General features: G+C 38.0%; 2 protein-coding genes across 3 annotated transcripts; both read left to right on the top strand.

Annotated features, from left to right (window-relative positions):
• Window positions 1–216: 216 nt before the first annotated feature.
• On the top strand, window positions 217–7,829 carry kifc1 (kinesin family member C1). 2 transcript variants are annotated; one of them, XM_073858544.1, is made up of 17 exons: window positions 217–252; window positions 597–624; window positions 973–1,050; window positions 1,129–1,222; window positions 1,315–1,371; window positions 1,470–1,505; window positions 1,619–1,823; window positions 2,716–2,881; window positions 3,196–3,368; window positions 3,616–3,730; window positions 3,810–4,094; window positions 4,257–4,421; window positions 4,762–4,900; window positions 5,976–6,115; window positions 7,182–7,255; window positions 7,349–7,424; window positions 7,514–7,829. In XM_073858544.1, the coding sequence occupies exons 2-17, from the start codon at window positions 613–615 to the stop codon at window positions 7,556–7,558; spliced, it is 1,860 nt and encodes a 619-aa protein (XP_073714645.1). In that variant the 5' UTR covers window positions 217–252; window positions 597–612; the 3' UTR covers window positions 7,559–7,829. The 2 variants fall into 2 exon arrangements, with proteins under 2 accessions (XP_073714645.1, XP_073714644.1); XM_073858543.1 differs by having other exon boundaries at window positions 220–252; window positions 594–624.
• A 2,526-nt stretch (window positions 7,830–10,355) lies between these two features.
• zbtb22b (zinc finger and BTB domain containing 22b) lies at window positions 10,356–19,012 on the top strand. Its single transcript, XM_055220488.2, has 4 exons — window positions 10,356–10,514; window positions 11,651–11,877; window positions 13,689–14,561; window positions 14,639–19,012. Exons 2-4 carry the CDS (start codon window positions 11,653–11,655, stop codon window positions 15,527–15,529), a joined length of 1,989 nt encoding a protein of 662 aa, XP_055076463.2. The 5' UTR covers window positions 10,356–10,514; window positions 11,651–11,652; the 3' UTR covers window positions 15,530–19,012.
• The last annotated feature ends 864 nt before the right edge of the window (window positions 19,013–19,876 follow it).

The following is a 19,876-nucleotide window of genomic DNA, read 5'->3' as shown; positions in this document are numbered from 1 at the left end:
AAACATTTGATAAATCTATTCTATATTTTATATATCCCCTTACACTTTATGAATATTATTATAAAAGCACCAAATATGTGGCAGAATGTGTTTCCGCCCACGTAGGCGGAGCTTTTTTGCTTCGTATTGATTGGTTTAGATTCGACCAATGAGAGCGCACCTGGAACCGCCACTAAACACATTTTCAATTTGAAATCCAAACGGCTACGGAACAGTGCTGTATTGGGGTGTATTGTTTATTTCGTGTATAAAAGGTATGTTGTTTTCCTTTATTTTTTCTATACATGCGCAGTAAGTATTGTAAGTCAGAACGCTGCTGCATATATTTATCATTTTCTATATTAAAGTAACGCTTATTGCGCGAATGTGTGTTTTTGTAAAGCTAAGCGACTGACGTCAGCTAACGTTACGATAAATGCTAGTTCTTGTTCGTAACTACTGTTGGTTTTTGACTGTTTACATTTACAGCTATCGTTTTATTAAATCAATGATGCTCAATAAAGTTAGTATGTTTTTTATTTATATAAATATACCAGGCTTACTAATAGTTTTAACGTTTTGGATTGTTTTGTTTGTTTTGTGTTGGTCTTCAAGAAGAATTGAACACAATCTATGAACAAAGAGGTAAGTTAAGACCACGTATTAACATGTAAACATTTGGTTATGAATTGGAAGTAAAGTGTTCAGATTCTTTCAAAATCAATATGCCCAATACGCCATTACTGTAACTTGCATTCATATTTACAATACATTAAAATATTACATGCATGAATGCATGCATGCATATTACAACAGCAAAGTAGTAAACTAATGCATAACTCCTATACACAAAAAACCTAACGTACATACTTTACACTGCACTTCCCAAAAGTACTTCACAAGTGTTTCCAAGTCTGCTGTTATACATGCAAAACAATGTGCTTTTGAAAGCCAATGACATCCTTCTGTCAAATACATTGCTTATTTTTTTAGAATACATCCCGTCTCCCAGTCATGTCTGGGAAACGTGCCCTCACCTCTAGCTCGGATGGGGAGCAACAGCCTGCGCAGGTCTGTTTTTTTTTACTTTATATTATTTCACTTTTTATTGTTTTGAATATATACTAAATAAACAAACTGCTTCTGCAGAAGAAAATGCGCAAGGTGGACACCGAGCCGCCTCAGAGGTTCAGACCGGCTAGTGTTGTGCCAGCAAGACGTCCTGTGCCGGTCAAAGCTCCTGGTAAGTAATGTTTGTATATTTATCATCTCATCATGTTTATGGTTATTTGACCGACATATTAAAGCATGGATATTCTCTCTCTCGCTTTTCAGTAGCCAAACCTCTTCGTCCAACTGGAGCTGCAACAGTGGCTCTCGCCCCATCAAGAGGTATTTAAAAGCCTTCCTTTATATGCAAATATTAGTAAATCACATCTGAGATATAACTGAATCTAAAAACTTAACGTGGACATTGTCTCCGCATTAAGGTGAACAAAAGAAACCAATTGCAGCGGTTGCTAAAGGTAACATGCATTCAAATTGCATAATTGAATGATCTTAATAACTTGATCAGAATGCAATAGTACACTAATTGTCTGATTTCATAAGATGACTTAATGAAGTTTGTTTACTTTAGCACCTGCAGGTTCAGCTGCGTCACGAAGGCCCGCATGGGACCTAAAGGGGAAAGTCAGTGACATGGAGACCAAGGTCCAAAACTACCAGAGCAAAGTGAAAACTGTAAACCAGGAGAATGAAAATCTGAAAGATTCCATAACCAAAGTCCAAAAGCGTGAAGCTGAAATCAAAGAGGAAAATAACAGCCTTAAAAGGCGCCTCAGGTTGGTGTATAGAGAAACTGAATACAGTTTGGCACAGACGCTAGGACACATTTCTCAATACATAGGTCACTTTTGCAAAACTCTTCACACAGTTCTCCTAACCAACTTTCAGCTTGGCAAGCAGTTCATTTCACATTCAAAATGCACTACAAATACCAAAACACTTTATTCAGGTCTCAAATCAACTCATTCTTTCAGAACACTAGCAAAGGTTGACAGCCGACAAACACACTTTGTCACCCACAAAACAATGACCTTAAAAATACTAACAACATGCAGCATTATACAATATTTTCTTGTGTAAAACAAGGACACATCTCTGTTTATAATTCACTGCAATATACGTTACTGGAATGAATCAGATATGATGCAGGATTCTTCAATATTTTATGTAGTTTATTTTTATTTTTTGCACTAAGAAATTCGAAAATGTACTCGGGTGTTCTCCATTTGGCCAATTGTTTTAATAGCATTTATTTTTAAGATTTAAAATATATTTCATTAAAATATTACTGTAGAAATGTAGCAAATTGCTGTCTTATTCAGTTGTGTATAAAGTTATTGTTTTGAACATATGTTTAACAGTTTTGAAAACCGTATGTAAGCATGTGCAAATTGGCCTGTACGTACAAAGAGTTCGGGAAGTTGTTGTATCTGAGTGAGAAAAGATTTCATGAAATTTGAGGGATTTAGTTACTGATTTCAATTTGTGCCAAAGCAATGATAATTGATCCTCAGTTTATCCCACATAGACTTCTGTTGTGCTCACTGTGTAAAGAGTTTTGCAAAAGTGACCTAAGTATTGAGAAATGTGTCCTAGTGTTTGTAAAAAACTGTAAATGCCTTAAATTGGTGGCACGGCATTTATCTAATATGAATCCTTTTGTTGTAGGGACTGTGAAGAAGAGCTGGTAAAGCTGGCTACTGTAAAGGACGACCTGGAGCAGACATCTAAAGAAAGAGACGAGTTTCAGAAAAAATTCAACAAGCTTACCGAGGAGCACAAGGTTTTGGAAGGGCTCAGGGACCATCTGGAGTCTGAGCTCCGCAATGTTCAGGTAAATGTGCAGGTGTAGCTCAGTGGTAGAGCATTGCGTTAGTAGCGGAAAAGGGAACACGCATACTGATTAAAAAATTTATACTTTGTAATGATAATAAATAAAAAAGCAAATGCATATTTGTAAACATCCCTTATACATGACCACTAGAGATGAGATCACCACAGATGTTCATTTCAGGTGTGAACGTGCCTACCAGTATTGCGAAACACAATATGTAAATGGATAGGTTTTATTTAGCACTCAATTTTTATATGTTTAGTAGAAATGATGTATGTGTGTGCCAAACTGTAGTCTTCATCTGTGTTTTTCAGACTCAGCTCTCCATTCAGACCTCCGCATTGGGCCGGTGTCAGGACAGTTTGAAGGAGAGTCAGGAGATGGTCAGGAACCTTGAAGAGACCGTGGCCCGTCAACGAGAAGAGCTTCATTTTGGAGAAATGGAGCGAAGGAAACTCCACAACACCATTCAGGAACTGAAAGGTAAGCAGTGATGAAGCCATGCATGTATCAAAATCAATGACCATTATTTCATTACATTGCCCTACATTTTCTTTTTTCTTTATACAAAGAAGACACTGTATAATATGGGCATTGGTAGAATATTTAAAAGTATAGGATGGTAGTAATATTTTGTGTCTAAAATGCCTTAAAGTTTTCAAGTGTCCATGTACACATCTGTCTGTTTACATCAAAATGTATTCTTACTTTCCATTCCTCTATTTTTAGGGTAACATCAGAGTCTTTTGTAGGGTCCGCCCATTGCTGACTGGGAGTCAGTCTGATGTTCCACATATCCAGTTGCCGGCCCATGATAACAAGGCTCTCACGCTGGCCAAAATGGAGGAGGTAAATTAATTTCTCATGGTTTCTTGGACTCTAGTTAAAGCATGTTATCAAACTCCACAACTTCCCTTTTCATCTCCAGTCACATACAGGTCGCACAGCCGATACACAGAAAAGTTATAACTTCAGCTTCGACCGTGTGTTCGGGCCACGCACTACTCAAAGTGATGTTTTCGAAGAGATTTCCTTGTTGGTGCAGTCGGCTTTGGATGGGTACAACGTTTGCTGCTTCGCTTACGGCCAAACCGGCAGCGGGAAGACCTTTACTATGGAGGGGGGTGATATGGAGGAAAAATGGGGTGTTATTCCTCGTGCCGTCCAGCAGATATTTAAGTGCGCCAAAGCACTCAGTGAGCAAGGGTGGAAGGTAATGTCAATTTCAGCTGTTATACTGGTATCATAATTTGCCATAATTTAGTCCAAGCATGTTTGCGTGTACCGTCTTGTTTGTAAAAACGTGTATATGCTGTGACAAAACTTTCCATTACACATCTAGTTTATTAATGCGCTCTTCCTATGTTTTTATTAGTATACCTTCACTGCCAGCTTTGTGGAGATCTACAACGAGACACTTCGAGACCTTCTGTATACAGGAAAACCGAATAAGAGACCCGAGCATGAGATCAGAAAGGTCTCCAACAATGAAATCACAGTTACTAACCTGACCTACCAAAAAGTCAACAATGAGGATGAGGTAGTGTTTTAATTATTAATTGTAGAGTCCTGATAGTGTGAAGGTGAATTACCTTATGGATTACAAGCTGCAATGTTGGACCGTTCAATTTTTGGATCGTGCCACAATGTGTAGGGAATAAACTTACAAGTGCTTTTCTTGTAAGTGTTTGTGCATCTTAATATTTAAGTCACATGTAACAAGTTTATACGTAAAATATTTACAGCTGCTAATGGTCTTGTTGGATTGCTAATACTCAAGATTTAAAAAGTAAAATTGGTTAACAAAGCTAAGTTTCAGAAATGTCTCTTCATACTTGCCTTTTTATTGACTTGCGTGGCTTTATTTCTTTGTGTTTTAGGTACAGAATTTGATCATGTTGGCAAACCAAAACCGCTCGACTGCGCGCACCGGCATGAACGATCATTCCTCTCGGTCTCACTCTGTGTTCCAGCTAGACATAGAGGGAGAAAACACTGATCGAGACACCAAATGCAAGTGTATGTATCTCATAACACTACCAAACTCCCTTTAGGAAAGTCGCGCCACTAGCCAGCCATATTTTCATATCGAAAATGCACATTAAAGAGGATCGGTGGTCCTATTAAGAGCAGTCTTCAAAAAGCTGAAAATCAAATTAACATATTTAATGTGAGGTAGGGTTGTAACGGTGTGAGATTTCCACAGTATGATAATTGTTGTTATTATTATCATCATTAGCTACAATGACCCTTAAATTAATAAAAAAACTGATAGGGGTTTTAGGTTAAACATATATTTTATTATATCTATTTATCTATCTATAGAATATATATATAATATATTCATATTTATTATTTTTTTTATTATATTATAACTATTTTGGGGGGAAAATACATTTTCAAAAAAGTAAACTTTGATTCTTTTAATTTTATTCTTTTAAGTAAAATGATGAAATACACCATAAATTCTCTCAGAGCTGCTCTGGATATATTAATTTGTTCACATCATCATATAGTGAGTGAAATGTATAGTTTTTATTATATGGCCTAAGTATAATCAACTTAAATTGATCTGTAATATAAATCACTTAAATGGGCTTTAGTGCCTCTTTTTGCAGCCACTCTTCGTCCACATTTCTTGCAAACTGGATATCCTTCTTCAAGGGTAACCATGCGTTCGCTTTACGCATTCCCATACTGTAGACTTTAACTTTTTTCTGGGGGGGATATAATTTGTAGTCTCTGACATTTTCTCTGCTGTACATAAATGAGTGGAGTCTACCAGTCACGGGAAAAATGAAGTTGCATGTGCGTAGTAGCGCAGGTGAGATCTGCTTTAATTATTTTTCCAAAACCGTGTATAAGCAAATGTTTACGGTATGATAATCGCAAAAGTTAATGCCAGGGTATACCGGTACACCGTTAAAACCCTAATGTGAGGGAACTGGACATTTTAAAGGTTAAAGAAATAAAGGTTTAGATTAGATAAAGGGAATACTGTGATAATACAATTTGTATAGTAAAGCCCTTTCTTGGAATGAAAGTTTGTAAAATGCTTATTAAATGTTTTTGTTTTGATTGATTGTTTTTTTAGCCACACTGTGTCTGGTGGACTTGGCTGGTAGTGAACGAGTACAGAAGAGTCAGTCACAAGGAGAACGCTTCAAAGAAATGACAGCCATCAACTCTTCTCTCACTAACCTGGGGATTGTGATTGCTGCTTTGGCCAACAAGGTACATTTATATATAAATAATAGTAATATTGTTGACGTATATGAGTAAGTAATACTCTTAAAGGAATATTCCATTTTCTTGAAAGAAAAATCCAGATAATTTACTCACCACCATGTCATCCAAAATGTTGATGTCTTTCTTTGTTCAGTCGAGAAGAAATTATGTTTTTTGAGGAAAACATTGCAGGATTTTTCTCATTTTAATGGACTTTAATAGAGCCCAACATTTAATACTTAACTTAACACTTAACAGTTTTTTTCAACGGAGTTTTAAAGGTCTATAAACGATCCCAAACGAGGCATTAGGGTCTTATCTAGCGAAACGATTGTCATTTTTGACAAGAAAAAATATGCTCTTAAACCACAACTTTTCGTCTAGGTCCGGTCCAGCGCAACCTAACATAAATGCGTAGTGACGTAGGGAGGTCACGTGTTACATATAAAACGCACATTTGCGGACCATTGTAAACAATAAACTGACACAAAGACATTAATTAGTATCAGTTGACATACAACAACGTAGGAACGGTCCTCTTTCAACACACTTGTAAACACTGGGGCAGAGTTTCGCGTTCGTCTTCTGTGACGTCATGACGTATTGCGTGGGGTCACATCACGCATCACGACCGGATCTAGATGAGAAGTTGTGGTTTAAAAGTGGATATTTTTTATTTTTCTTATCAAAAATGGCAATCGTTTCGCTAGATAAGACCCTTATGCCTTGTTTGGGATTGTTTATAGTCCTATGAAACTCTGAAAAAAACTGTTACGTGTTGAGTTAAGTATTAAATGTTGGGCTCTATTAAAGTCCATTAAAATGAGAAAAATCCTGCAATGTTTTTCTCAAAAAACATAATTTCTTCTCGACTGAACAAAGAAAGACATCAACATTTTGGATGACATGGTGGTGAGTAAATTATCTGGATTTTTCTTTTAAGAAAATGGAATATTCCTTTAAGTTAGTTATATAACATTTATACACTTTTTTTAAAATGTATTTATAAAATACTACCTAAAACTGTGTTATAATGATAGTGTTTGACACATTTATCTCTTAACCTTTACAGGACAGCTTTGTTCCCTACCGTAACTCAAAGCTCACCTACCTTCTGCAAAACTGCCTTGGAGGAAACAGCAAAACGTAAGCAGAACATGTTTGATTCATTTAGGGTTTTTCTGAGATGTAGCAGCATCATTTTTGTGTTTTAATTGAATTAATTGTTTTTCTGTCTAGTTTGATGTTTGTCAATATATCACCTGAGGAAGAGAGCTTTGGTGAGAGTCTGAATTCTCTGCGTTTCGCCAGCAAGGTCAGTGTTGAATGATAATGAAAAACACTTTTTTTTCCAGTTCACAGTTTAAATAAAAAAGAAACATTCATGTGGTTTATGTGTTGCAGGTGAATGACTGTGTCATTGGAACAGCCTCTGCTAATCGGAAGTAATTTTAGCCATGATTTTTCTAAACTCAACTGTTGTCTTTGTGCTTTGTAAATGTTTTTAAACTTTTTATCTGATTCATTTATACGTCTTTACCCTCTCTGCTTTGTGACATATTTTATATATGTGATGCATTTTAATGTACCGTTTAATTGCCATACCAGTTTTTATCAGTTTTTCAACCATCATATGCATATTGTAAGTAAGCTTGTAAGTGAACTCAATAAATTTTCCATTTTGGCATGATTTGGCAAGTGGACAAAGTTTGGAAACTTATTTACTCTTCAGATATGTGATGTGCAGAGGCTTCATGCCCATTGAAATTGAGGGGGCATGTAAATCATGGGCTGTGTCCGAAAACTCTAAATTGCTGCCTTCTGGGGCATGTCCAAATCCAATGTTAGGTTTACTTCCTGACTCCTGAGATACCTCCATCGTCCTGTCCCACAATTCTATGCGTGTGTGCGCATGTGGAATGTGATTGGTCGAGTTTGAATAAATAAAATGCCTTTCAGGAAAGCAGATGGAGCACAAATTTAGTGTAAATTAGGGATGGGCGATATGGCCTAAAATCCATATTGCGTTTTACATTGCAGCCTCTTGCGATAGCGATATGTATTGCGATATAATAATTTCAATAGACTTGTTTCAGAACAGGTTATATAGACCCTTACAAAAGCCAAACTGCTAAAAAAGTAAGTAAAAGTAAACCGTTATGGCCAGATTAGTCTTGTTACCTCTCTTAGCTGGAACTTTTGCCTGACACACTCTACAGCAGGGGTGTCCAGACTTTTTTGTGTGGTGATCTACTTTTAAAATGATAAAGCCGACAAGATCTATCTGCTAAAAAACACAGTTAATTATTTTTATAACACTAAACACTTTAAAGCTTGTGGGGACTATACTGCATATACATATATACTGCATGTTTCACAATTACTAGACCATAATGCCAATTTCGCGCGTGGAGCAGCAGTTAACTTATGTAACCTATGGCCTAAATCCAAAAAATAGATGGTGCATCGGTCTTTTTCACGAGTTCCTCTGTTTCGCTGACGCGTTCATCCATGTTTATTCGGCTGCAGCTCGTGGATCTAAAGTTCGCGGGTAGATTGTGTCATCAACACGCATTATCGCGATAGTGCAATAGATTTAAAATCTCTATCGTATGCCAATTTTCTATCGTTTATATTGCATATCGTTTATATTGCCCATCCCTAGTGTAAATAAATGTATATATTTCTAGCGAGAAATTAGTATTGTAGTTTTCAAATATGTGATTAGTTATCATCACAAAGGCGCTCTGTTTATATTTTAAACACGCTGCCTATGAAGTGTGTCCAAAAGCATTTCTCTGAGCTGCCTTCATGTCTCCGGAGTCAGCGAGGCAAAAAGTCAGCAAATTTTTGGACACAGCCAATATGTTTTTTTGACTCTGAGGTCAAATATGATGCAAAATGTGTTGCTGTAGAACAGGGGTGCCCAAACTTTTTCCTACCAAGGGCCAAAAATCCTGACTGAGGACAGAAATAAATGTTGCTGTGTTATATTAAAATTAAAGTTGCCCTGATTCTCGTAATTTATAATTTTCTAATATTTAAAAAATAAATTACTCTGTTTATGCATTACTAATTTTGTTTTATTTTAAAATGTAACTGTTGTAAAAAATAAAAAATTTTGCCAATCATTTTTACATTTCTTTTTTTTTTTACCTCACGTTGCATGACAGACCAAATTAAAGGTAATTGCGGACCAACTTTGGACCGTGGGTCCTAGTTTGGGCACCTCTGCTGTAGAGTATTCCTAAAAGAAATGTTTTGGTTTGAAAATACCAATGATGGTTACCAAAATTGAACTTGGATAACCATATATAATAATTAAGGAATAATTGACGATGGCCATTGAATTATAAGAAAATAATGCACACCCAATGTGGTAATGCGGCACGACACGTAGATCTTTAATTATGATTTTACAAAATAAAAAAACAGACTTGATCTTTTCCTTAACCTTCATAAATAGCTCATTTTTAAGGCTGCTCTCTCCGAATGTCAAATTTATCAGCTGCATAACTTTTACATCATTAAGGCTCATTTATGGTCTTATTTCAGAAAAGCAACCCTTACATTTCCAAATAAGAATTAAACTAGTGATTATGACTTGTGAGGAAGAAATAATAATTTTATTATGGTTTATCTTAAAAGTAGACGATAATAACCTCTAATGCAACATATGAAAGATGCAGTTTTCAAAAAGAGACATTTTTTGTGCTTTTTTTAATCTTGAGTTGCCCAAACTGGGGTTCGAGAACCCCTGGTGGTTCGCGGAGGAAATGCAGGGTTCGTGAGTTGATGAAAAATAATTCATTACAATGAAATCATAAAATGTAAAACAAAATATTTTATTTGTTTAATCTGCATATCATGTGACCATTACACAACATACACAACTCTACAACATGTCAGACAACGGAGGACATGCTAAATATATTGTGTAATGTACCAATAAAAGAAAATAACCTGAAGGTACAATATCAAGTAATACTGACAATCTATGTAAAATACCACTGATAATTTTTTTTTAAATGTATGTAAAATACATGTTTTTGAAGTTAAACATGCGAATGTGCTATTATTAAAATATTTACTTAAATTTTCAGGGGGTACTTCAAGTAAATAATGTACGTCAAGGGGGTTCGCCTGACGAAAAGGTTTGAAAAGTTTTGCTGTTCAAAGTAATTATTTTGGGGGGTTTTAAAGCGCTTGTTGCTATGGCAACAGTGCTCCAGTGTTTTTAGTCGGCAGAGTCTGGAGCTGTCTGGGATTCTTAAAGGTAAAAGCAGCGGTCCGTCTGCAGACACAACCCCGCTGTCAGTCCACCATTAAGCTCGACACGGTGGGAAAGATTGATTTAACATTATGAAAATCCATTTGTTGATGTCTGACGGAGATATTTAAACAGGTAAAATCTCTTAATCGATAAACCGAGACTTATTTATAACACAATCCGCGTTCATGTTTCTTAAGGCCACGCGCTGTATGGATTGGTGTCGTAGCAGCTGGCTAATGTAAACACGAACACTTCGCGAATTCCGGATCGAAATATATTATATATAATAATGTGTATTTATATGTTTCGTGGTCGTACAAAACAGAAATCCAGTTTGTTTGTTGTTGGCGATTTAAACTTTAATGCAAGTCGTCAAAGCCGCGAGATGTTGGTCAAACATCAATGCAACTTTCGCGGTAATCTTTGTGCCACTGTGTAGATTAAAGACTTGGAGATATAGGTCCTACATTTAAAGCAGATGGAGAAAATTGTAATTATAGTTAATGATTTTAAATAATAATTTTAAACCTGTAAGTATTTGTCACCAAAAGTCAATAAAGTGACAGTGCAGTGTCAGGTCAGTGGCCCTTGTTCTTTGGACCTAGCCATATAAACTGCTGTGTTTTGAGAGGACTGTTTATCAGAATAAACTAACAATAACTAATATATTTATTTAAAAAAAAAAAAAAAAAAAAAAATATATATATATATATATATATATATATATATATATATATATATATATATATATATATATATATATATATATATATATATATATATATATATTATTTCTACTATGCTATTTCTGACAGAAACAGTGTATGCGTTATACAATGTTTATGTGATGTATATTACATATTTGTGTGTGTAAAGGTTTGGGTAGATTTATGAGGGCCTCACTAACTTACTAAAATATTAAGCTATATTTTACTGATTCTTACAAAGTCCTTTATTTTTATACAGTTAGGAATGCAACAAAAGTTAGCATATTTTAACATTTAAATACTTAATTTATATGTTAATGTAAGGAATAATTGAAGAGTGGCATTAAATTATTCAAAAATAATGCACACCCAATGCCCTGGGTGTGCATTATTTGCGAATAATTCAAAGCACCGGAGTCAATTAATCCGCTTATACCACAGTTACAAACATTCAGAGAGAATCCAGATATTTTACATAATCTACCACAACTGACAGATAGACACAACATTCCCTTAAAACTTTGGATCAAAATGAACGCTTATCAAAACTCTTTATTACAGGAATGCAGTCGGTCACAGTGGAGGAAGATTATGGTGACTCGGCAGGTTCATCCACTGCTTCAGTGGTGCAGGTCTGCTTCCCCAGCGTGCAGTCTTCAGTCCTGGACAGTCTGAATCGGCAGCGTGAGGAAGGCCATCTCTGTGATCTCTCCATCCATGTGCAGGGTCAAGTGTTTAAAGCCCACAGATGTGTACTGGCTGCATCATCACCTTACTTCCATGACCAGGTTCGTCCCTCCCTTTGAAAGATTAGCCCACCCAAAAATGAAAATGCACTGATCATGTGTTCAATCTCACATGATTTTAAAGGAATAATTCACTTTCATTAAAAAATCTGGATAATTTGATCACCCCAATGTTATCCAAGATGCCTTTCTTTGTTCAGTCGAGAAGTTTTATTTCTCCATATAGTGGACCTCAACGGTTTACAGCAGGGCTATTCAATTAGTTTGTCGTTGGGGCCAGTTCATAAAAAGTATCTTAAATGAGGGGCCGGAGATATAACAGTGATGATGACTACATTTTTCTACATTTAAACATATTCATGTTGTATTTTGAAACTGCACAACAACAAAATCAGTGCATTGTACAATAGGCTTTTCCTACAAACATGTATTTCGAAACTGCATTCAACAACATTAGTGCATTGTTAGATGTCAAATAGGCTTTTTCTACATCCAGATATGTTCATATGTTGTATTTTAAAACTGCATAACAACATAAGTGCATTGTAAGATGCCCAAGTAAGCTTTATTCTACATTTAAATAGGTAAATAAAATCCATATCACACTTATTGAGAATGTAACTCATTTACTCACTTCAGTGCACTGTGCACATAACAAAAAAGTTTATAATATGGAACATAATTGTTTTATGCTGTTTTTTTGTCAAAAGCTAATTATTACAGTAACCCTATTTAAACTACAACAGCCATCTTAATAATTGGCAAACAGTAGGCTACCTTTTAATAAACAGAATATGTTTTTAGATTTCGCAAGAGCAGTAAAATCAGGTGTATGTTTGTCAGCATGATACGCATACAGTGGTGCAGGTGCTGGGCTGTGAGCGATGGGCGATTAACTGTTACTCGTTTTAATTGCATTCTTGTGTGAGAACGATGACTCGCAAAATATTTGAGCCTTTGTCTGCTTTGAATTTTGGAGAAACTGCAGGATCTTTTTGTCTAGTTCACAAAATCGTTTCAACGAGTTTCCTTTATCTAACGTTAATATCATTGTGGATAAGCATAAACATATCAGACAACAATTATCAGAAAAGGTGTTTTAAGCTGAAAATACAACAAATAAAGTTAAAACAACCATAAAGTCCGGTCTGTTAACTCACCACTGTCAGCTATCGCGTCTTGAGACGCGGGCGCGAGCGGGGGAGGCGATCGCTTTGAACTTGTGGACCAAAGCGCGAATATAATCACGTGACACAGCTGCTCGCACCAGTCACGTGACTCGCGCTCTGCAGCTCATGCTGCATGAAACAGACGCACGCGCATCAACTTGTAACTGTACGGCCCGTTGTCTAACTTACTAAATTTATTTTAGAGATGTCTTTTTACAGACTACACAAAGGGCCGGATCAAATTACCTTGGGGGCCGGGTTTGGCCCGCGGGCCGCCAATTGAATAGCCCTGGTTTACAGTTTCAATCCAGTTTAAAATTGCAATTTCCATGCTCATTGCTCAATAGGCTCTAAACAATCCCATAAGGGTCTTATCTAGCAAAATGATCATCATTTCTTTCCCTCGGTTGGGATTGTTTAGACCCCTTTGAAGCTTCGCTGAAACTCTAAACTGAAAAATCCTCGAATGTTTTCCTCATAAAACTTAATTTCTTTTTGACTGAACAAAGAAAGAAATAAACATCTTGGATGACATGGGGGTGAGTAAAATATCAGGATTTTTGTTGTGAAAGTGAAGTAATCCTTTAAAGTCTGTATCACTTTCACTATTTTGAAGAACAGAAATGGAGATAACATGTGCAGTCCTTTAGTAACCGTCTTGAAATGTGTTTGTCTTCACACAAGGTGCTGCTGAAGAACATGACCACCGTCTCCATCCCAGCAGTCATGGATCCCCTTGCTTTTGAGAGTGTCCTGAGTTGTGCTTACACCGGCAAGCTGCGTTTGCTTCGTGAAGACATCGTGAACTACCTCACGGTCGGCAGCGTGCTTCAGATGTGGCACATTGTGGACAAATGCACTGAGCTTCTCAAAGAGGGGAGAGGAGGTTCAAGTGGTCCTCAGGGAAGTGAAGAAAAGGTGAACGCGGGACTCAGCGGCACCATCAAGGTTGCCCAAGCGGATGGAGAAGACACGCCTTCTACTCCTCAACCTCCTAGCCGACCATCATTTAGCGAGAGCCAGTCTCCCAGCAGCACCAACTACTTCAGTCCTAGAGAGGGAAACTTCGGAGGGGCCATGGTGACCACCGGTGGAGCAGTAGGAGAAAACGCAGTCCACTCTACTCCCACCTACTGCACTCCCTCCGGTGGAGAGGAAGGTTTTCTGATTGAGGACGATGAGGAAGACGATGAGCTTTTGTTTCAGAGGAAAAGAGAACGGGGAGGTGGGAAGCGGAAGAGTTCAATCTCCGTCTTGGATCAAGAGGTTGGTGTGAGTGACAGTTTTGGAGTTTCTTCGTATCAGGATGGAGACGCATCGCCATCACAAAAACGCCCGTCGTATAGTCAGCCAAGCATCATGCCAAGAAAACAGTGGGTGGTGGTGAAGACGGAGCACTCGAGAGATGATGACCTCATTGTGGTGTCAGGAGAGGAAGGAGGTGAGGATGAAGAGGAACGAGAGATGGAGATGATCAGAGAGAGAGACAGGACGTTTAACATATCAAATGTAAGGACTCTTTCCGGACTCCGAGAAGATGCTGAAATGGAGGCACAGGTAAGTCACAACTTTTCCCACTTCATTTAAAAAAATGCATGTTTAACTATTTCTCATTCAATTTTATTTCCCCACAGGTTGACTATTGCCAATCTTCAGAAGACTACCTCAAGTTTGAGAGGGGTTTGATGGACCAGACGTCCTCTCATCCTCCTGAGAATCCCACTCAATGTACCACCAGGTCCGTTTCTGCCTTGCTCGGCCCCGTTCAGTCCACTTCCGCCCGTGCTCAGCTCTTTCCTCTGGATATGCAAGGAAACCAAATTCTTCTGTACAATCAGGCTGCTCTTGAATCTTCATCTCAATTGGGTCTCACAGGAGGAATGTCTGGTGCGTCCCTAAAAGGCAGCCTTGAACATGGAGCGGTAAATTTACCCAGCCAAGGAGCTTTGAGCAGCGGCATTGAGGGATTGGACAGCGGAGGGGGTGGCGGGTCAGGCAAGGTCTTCATGTGTCACTGCGGGAAAACGTTCACACACAAAAGCATGCGAGACCGCCACATCAACATGCACTTGGACCTACGGCCCTTCCACTGCCCCGTCTGCTCCAAGAAGTTCAAGATGAAGCATCACCTCACCGAACACATGAAGACACACACGGGTCTGAAACCCTACGACTGCCACGGCTGTGGGAAGAAGTTCATGTGGCGCGACAGCTTTATGAGGCACCGCTCGCACTGTGAAAGACGCGGCGGGGGCACAAGGATGGCGTCCGACGGCTCAGTCATCTCTCCGCCCCATCACTTGAAGCTCTCAGGCAGTGAGCCCAGTCAGAGTCGAAGCGGGGTCTCGGTTTTATCTCCTCAACATTCAATTAGTAGCAGTGGGGGCTCGTGTCTCGGCATGCCGGGGCCTCTATTAGGAATCGGTTCTCAAAGTGGGGTGCACAACCTCGGTTCTGGAGTTTTGGGTGGCGGTCGTGTGGAGGAAGTGTGCGAGGGGAATGACGATGAAAGCAGTGTCACATAGACTAAACTATGCTATGTTTCATTCCAGTACCACTGTTCTTCAAAACTTGTGAACGTCTTCGAAGGGACCACATGCACAATAATCCGATGAACAATGCGATACCTCGACAGTTTTGTGTGAGTGTGCCATAAGTTGTGTGTTTGGACATAATACTCATTACAAAGTGCCCATTGCTGGCTCACCTGTGTGTCTACTTCTTAAAGATGTTCAAGAAGATCAGGCTGCTATGGTGACTCAATCGGTCACTTTTGCATACAAACTGCCTCACTAGCACAGAACGTGTGTTCACTGTTACTCTAAAGTGCCATTCTGTTCTGTACGATTATGTTGTGTACATTACTGTATCTCAGATGTGAAGATTTAATGTACTTTCACAGTATATTCCCTCCTGAAAGTCAAAGGAATAGTTCACCAAAAAATGAAAATTCTGTTATCATTTACGTATCCACAAGATGAATTTCTTTGTTCTGCTGAACAGAAAGGAATATTTTTGTAAGCAGGAACACCCTTTACTTCCATAGTAGAACCAAACGAATACTATGGAAGTCAATGGTGCCCAAAAACATTTCTCAAAATATCTATCAAAAAAATGTATACAGGTGTTTTATAATTTGAGGGTGAGCAAATGATGGCAGAAATTTTGGTTTTGGGTGAACTATCCCCTTTAATGTATTGATTTCTTAGATAGATAGCCGACAGAAATAGGAAATCACTACACTTCGTTGTTTTTACTGCTTATAGAATAAGAAAGTTTAGGGGCATGTAGGTGGTTGGATCTAAACGCTAAACTAATTGTTTTACTAGACATGACCTTTTACCCATGGTTGTAACCACCATAAACCAGTGCAGGGTTGCAAGATATGGAAGAGAAATATGACAACTTGCTAGATAACGCGATATTTAATAGACGGTACAAAGATGGATTCAATTTGAAAAATGTATTTAATTATTTATTATGATATAATCACATCACTCTCTCTATCTAGCTCTGCTATCTGAATGAACCTAAAACTTTGGTTGTGTCCAAAATAGCGCCATATAGACCCTATTACTGTTTGTACACACTGATGACGTAGAAACGTAGGCGCACGGATTTTGGCAACGGAAGTATGGCGAGAATCAGCAGCGTGTCAAGCTATGCGAGTGGATTAAGCAACACAGACAGATAAACTTAATTTAAATAGTTGACTTTATCAAGTGGTATCCTGATACGGCTGTGATCCTGTCAGAGTCCTATAAAACTTAAGCCCCTTGTTGGAATATCGATTAGTGCATCGTAAACGCAACAACCAGAGATTTTGATGCTGGGAAATCGTTTTGATAAACTTGCTAACACGTTAGAACCACTGGGGAACAACACCACTTCTGTTGCCAAAATGCACGCAACTATTTGATCACATGGGTGTAAAAGGGTCTATACCCCTAAATAGTGCACTATTTGAAGAGACAGACATTTTGTAGTGGTGTCCGAAATTTTCGAGTGCACTTATTCAATACTATGAAGTAGTCGAATATCTTGTTCACACTGTCAGTCCAAATCCGATTTTGGTGCAAATCCGATTTGACAGACTCGCTGTCAATATTGTGTATCACAACTTTTCAGATCCGATCTGTGCGTCCTGTAGCGTTCTGCCATTTTTTGGATTTTCTGGCAATGACTTTGCGCTGGCACGACTATCTGTCTCGACGTATGATGTGTTTACCCTTTAAATGGCGCAACACCACACAAGTGAAAAGGTACACAAATGCGATCAGAGTGGTCAGACTGAAATGGATTTCCGGAAATGCTATTTAAAGAGGATTTCAAACCACCTCTGGATGTACCGTATTTTCCGGACTATAAGTCGCTCCGGAATATAAGTCGCATCAGTCAAAAATGCGTTTTGAAGAGGAAAAAACACATATAAGTCGCACTGGACTATGTGTCGCGTTTATTTAGAAGATGATTGGACTATGTGTCGCGTTTATTTAGAAGATGATTTCACAAAATCCAAGCCGAAGAACAGACATTTAATCTGGAATGGCAAGTTATTCAACTAAATAATGGCACAGAACAGCAGGCTGAATAGGTGCCTGTAACATAAAGAGTTTTAACACACAATAGCATACAGAGAGGCTGAATAGGCTAAATTAACATAACAAGCCAAATTAAGTTCAAAAAGGTCTTGAAGTCATTCTGCATCACTGAATCCATTAAATTACATAAATATATGAGCAGCATAGATCGGACTCTCGCGGCTGTAGACGGTAATGGTTTCTCTTGGTTCATATGAAATAATTTTGACGTACAAGTCACATCTGACTTCATGTTCCAGGGTCCACCAAAATATGAAAAAGTGCGACTTACAGTCCAGAAAATACGATAGCCTGAAACGGATTAGAAAAAACCAGATTTCATGTGGTTTTTGGTCGTTCACACGTTCTAAATGTGATTGATTCTGATCAGACATGCACCAAAATCAGATTTGGACTGACAGTGTGAACAAGGTCTCCGTGTGCGAAATCACTGAGTCGGACTCGTTTTCATTCACTCATTCAAGTGGAATATATTAGCAAATTAATATAGAGAATAGTGAATGAAGGTATAGGGGTCTATTTCGGACACAGCCTTTGACTACATTGCGATATTACGCTTATATCGTGCAGCCATAACATACATTGTGGGTGCTCTCCAATATTGACCAATATACTATTCAATGTTGTATATTTCAAATATTGATTTTAAATTATTACATTTAGTCCTGCTTGGACCCTTAGAAAAACACATTGTGGGTTAACTATACATAACTAAAATAATAACACAAGTTTAAGACCCAAGCACCAAACATCCAACTACTGAACTGTTGGACTTTAGATGTAGCCTACAATAGTGATCGATTACAAGAGTTTGCCTTCCATGAAGGCTATCGAGATTCACAATGTTCGAAAAGTAAAGCTATGAAGTATGCAAATGCCAAATGAGTGTGAATGTCTGAGTGAACTATGAAGAGTGTAAGAGAGATGAAAGTAATTCAGTAGACATATAAATGATGTTGCTTAGATTTGGATCTGTTCTCCTGATATGACTGCCTCTGTGATTGATGTTTTAGGTGGCATGTAGAGTGGATGCTCGATTTAAATAACGTTTCCTGTGAGAACCAGATACCTCAGACTTTTACATATTTACAATATCTTATGATAAAACATTATCTGAACTATAGAGAATCATATAGCTGTTGCTTATCCACACATTTCAGTTTCTTTTATATTTCAGACTAGTAAGTAAAGTGAGAATAAGGTTTCAAAATAGACTCAAAAATATCAGTGATGAGAATGAAAAGCATGATTCAGTGCTTGCTTATTGAGTAATCTGGTTAGACACGTCTGTATTGTGTACTAAAAATACAATTATTTCATTTATTGTGTTGAATCTGATCTACTTTTGGAAATTGAATGACACAATCTACTCATTTTGGCAGAAGTAAATAAAGTAACTTAAAATTGTATCCCTTTCTGATTTTAAGTTGGAAGCTCTGCATCTTAAAGGTGCATTGTGTAACTTTTTGAAGGATATCTTGCCAGAAATGTAATGTAAAATACATAACTTTATTATCAGTGGTGTATAAAGACCCTACATAATGAACTGTATTGTTTTTATTACCTTAGAATGAGTCGTTTTTATCTACATACACCGCGGGTTCCCTTAAGTGCAATTTATACCTTTGCATAGGGCCTATGCCGTAGCCTATACGCCGTAGGCTATGCATGAATTTTATTCATACGTCTGCATCATTGTTCATGTCGACGTGCAATTACACATGCAAATCGCTAGTAGGCAATGTCCACGACCATATTACAGTATGTAGGCCAAAGAAGCAACGAATTGTGTTATGGGGATGCATCAGTAGTGACTTTTGTTGCAACCCAAGTTGTTAAATATAGCTCCTCAACATTGTCCATTATTGTTTTCACCGTTGCAAGCAGAAATGTGTGCGCGGAAATGCAACGCAGATCTTTTTGAGCTGAGGGAGGGGTTCTAGCAGACCAATGACCACGCTTGCGGTCTGCGTAGCATTGGCGCGTTGTTACATTTTGGGAGAGGTGCGAATCAGGCTTCTTCGTAGGGTTTGCGTCTCTGCGTAGGCTATGCCGTACAATTGACGCAGAAGTATAAAGTGCACTTTACATGGAAGTCGCCGTGTTTCTACAGTAACCCTAAATTGACAAACTAAATTATTATAGGGCGTTTTGTCACTACGTTGTCTCAAACGATAACATGTTTGTCCTGTGGCGGCTACTTCTCTATGCGTTTCAAAGGAGGAGTGATACGTTGTGTGAGCCGTTGGTTGCAATTCACAATCTTACCTC

This window comes from Misgurnus anguillicaudatus, chromosome 20, assembly GCF_027580225.2.
Source record: "Misgurnus anguillicaudatus chromosome 20, ASM2758022v2, whole genome shotgun sequence".
In the NCBI taxonomy this organism is placed as follows: domain Eukaryota; kingdom Metazoa; phylum Chordata; class Actinopteri; order Cypriniformes; family Cobitidae; genus Misgurnus; species Misgurnus anguillicaudatus.
Note: the sequence above shows the minus strand (reverse complement) of the source record. Positions and strands in the feature narration are given on the sequence as shown.

What these genes read in the sequence shown, in the direction of transcription:
- kifc1 (XM_073858544.1), top strand. An exon ending in GGGAGCAACAGCCTGCGCAG is followed by an intron (nt 1,051 to 1,128) that starts GTCTGTTTTTTT and finishes CTGCTTCTGCAG; the next exon opens with AAGAAAATGCGCAAGGTGGA. An exon ending in TGTGCCGGTCAAAGCTCCTG is followed by an intron (nt 1,223 to 1,314) that starts GTAAGTAATGTT and finishes CTCGCTTTTCAG; the next exon opens with TAGCCAAACCTCTTCGTCCA.
- zbtb22b (XM_055220488.2), top strand. Translation starts at nt 11,653, where the DNA reads ATGCAGTCGGTCACAGTGGAGGAAGATTATGGTGACTCGGCAGGTTCA. An exon ending in CACCTTACTTCCATGACCAG is followed by an intron (nt 11,878 to 13,688) that starts GTTCGTCCCTCC and finishes TCTTCACACAAG; the next exon opens with GTGCTGCTGAAGAACATGAC. An exon ending in ATGCTGAAATGGAGGCACAG is followed by an intron (nt 14,562 to 14,638) that starts GTAAGTCACAAC and finishes ATTTCCCCACAG; the next exon opens with GTTGACTATTGCCAATCTTC.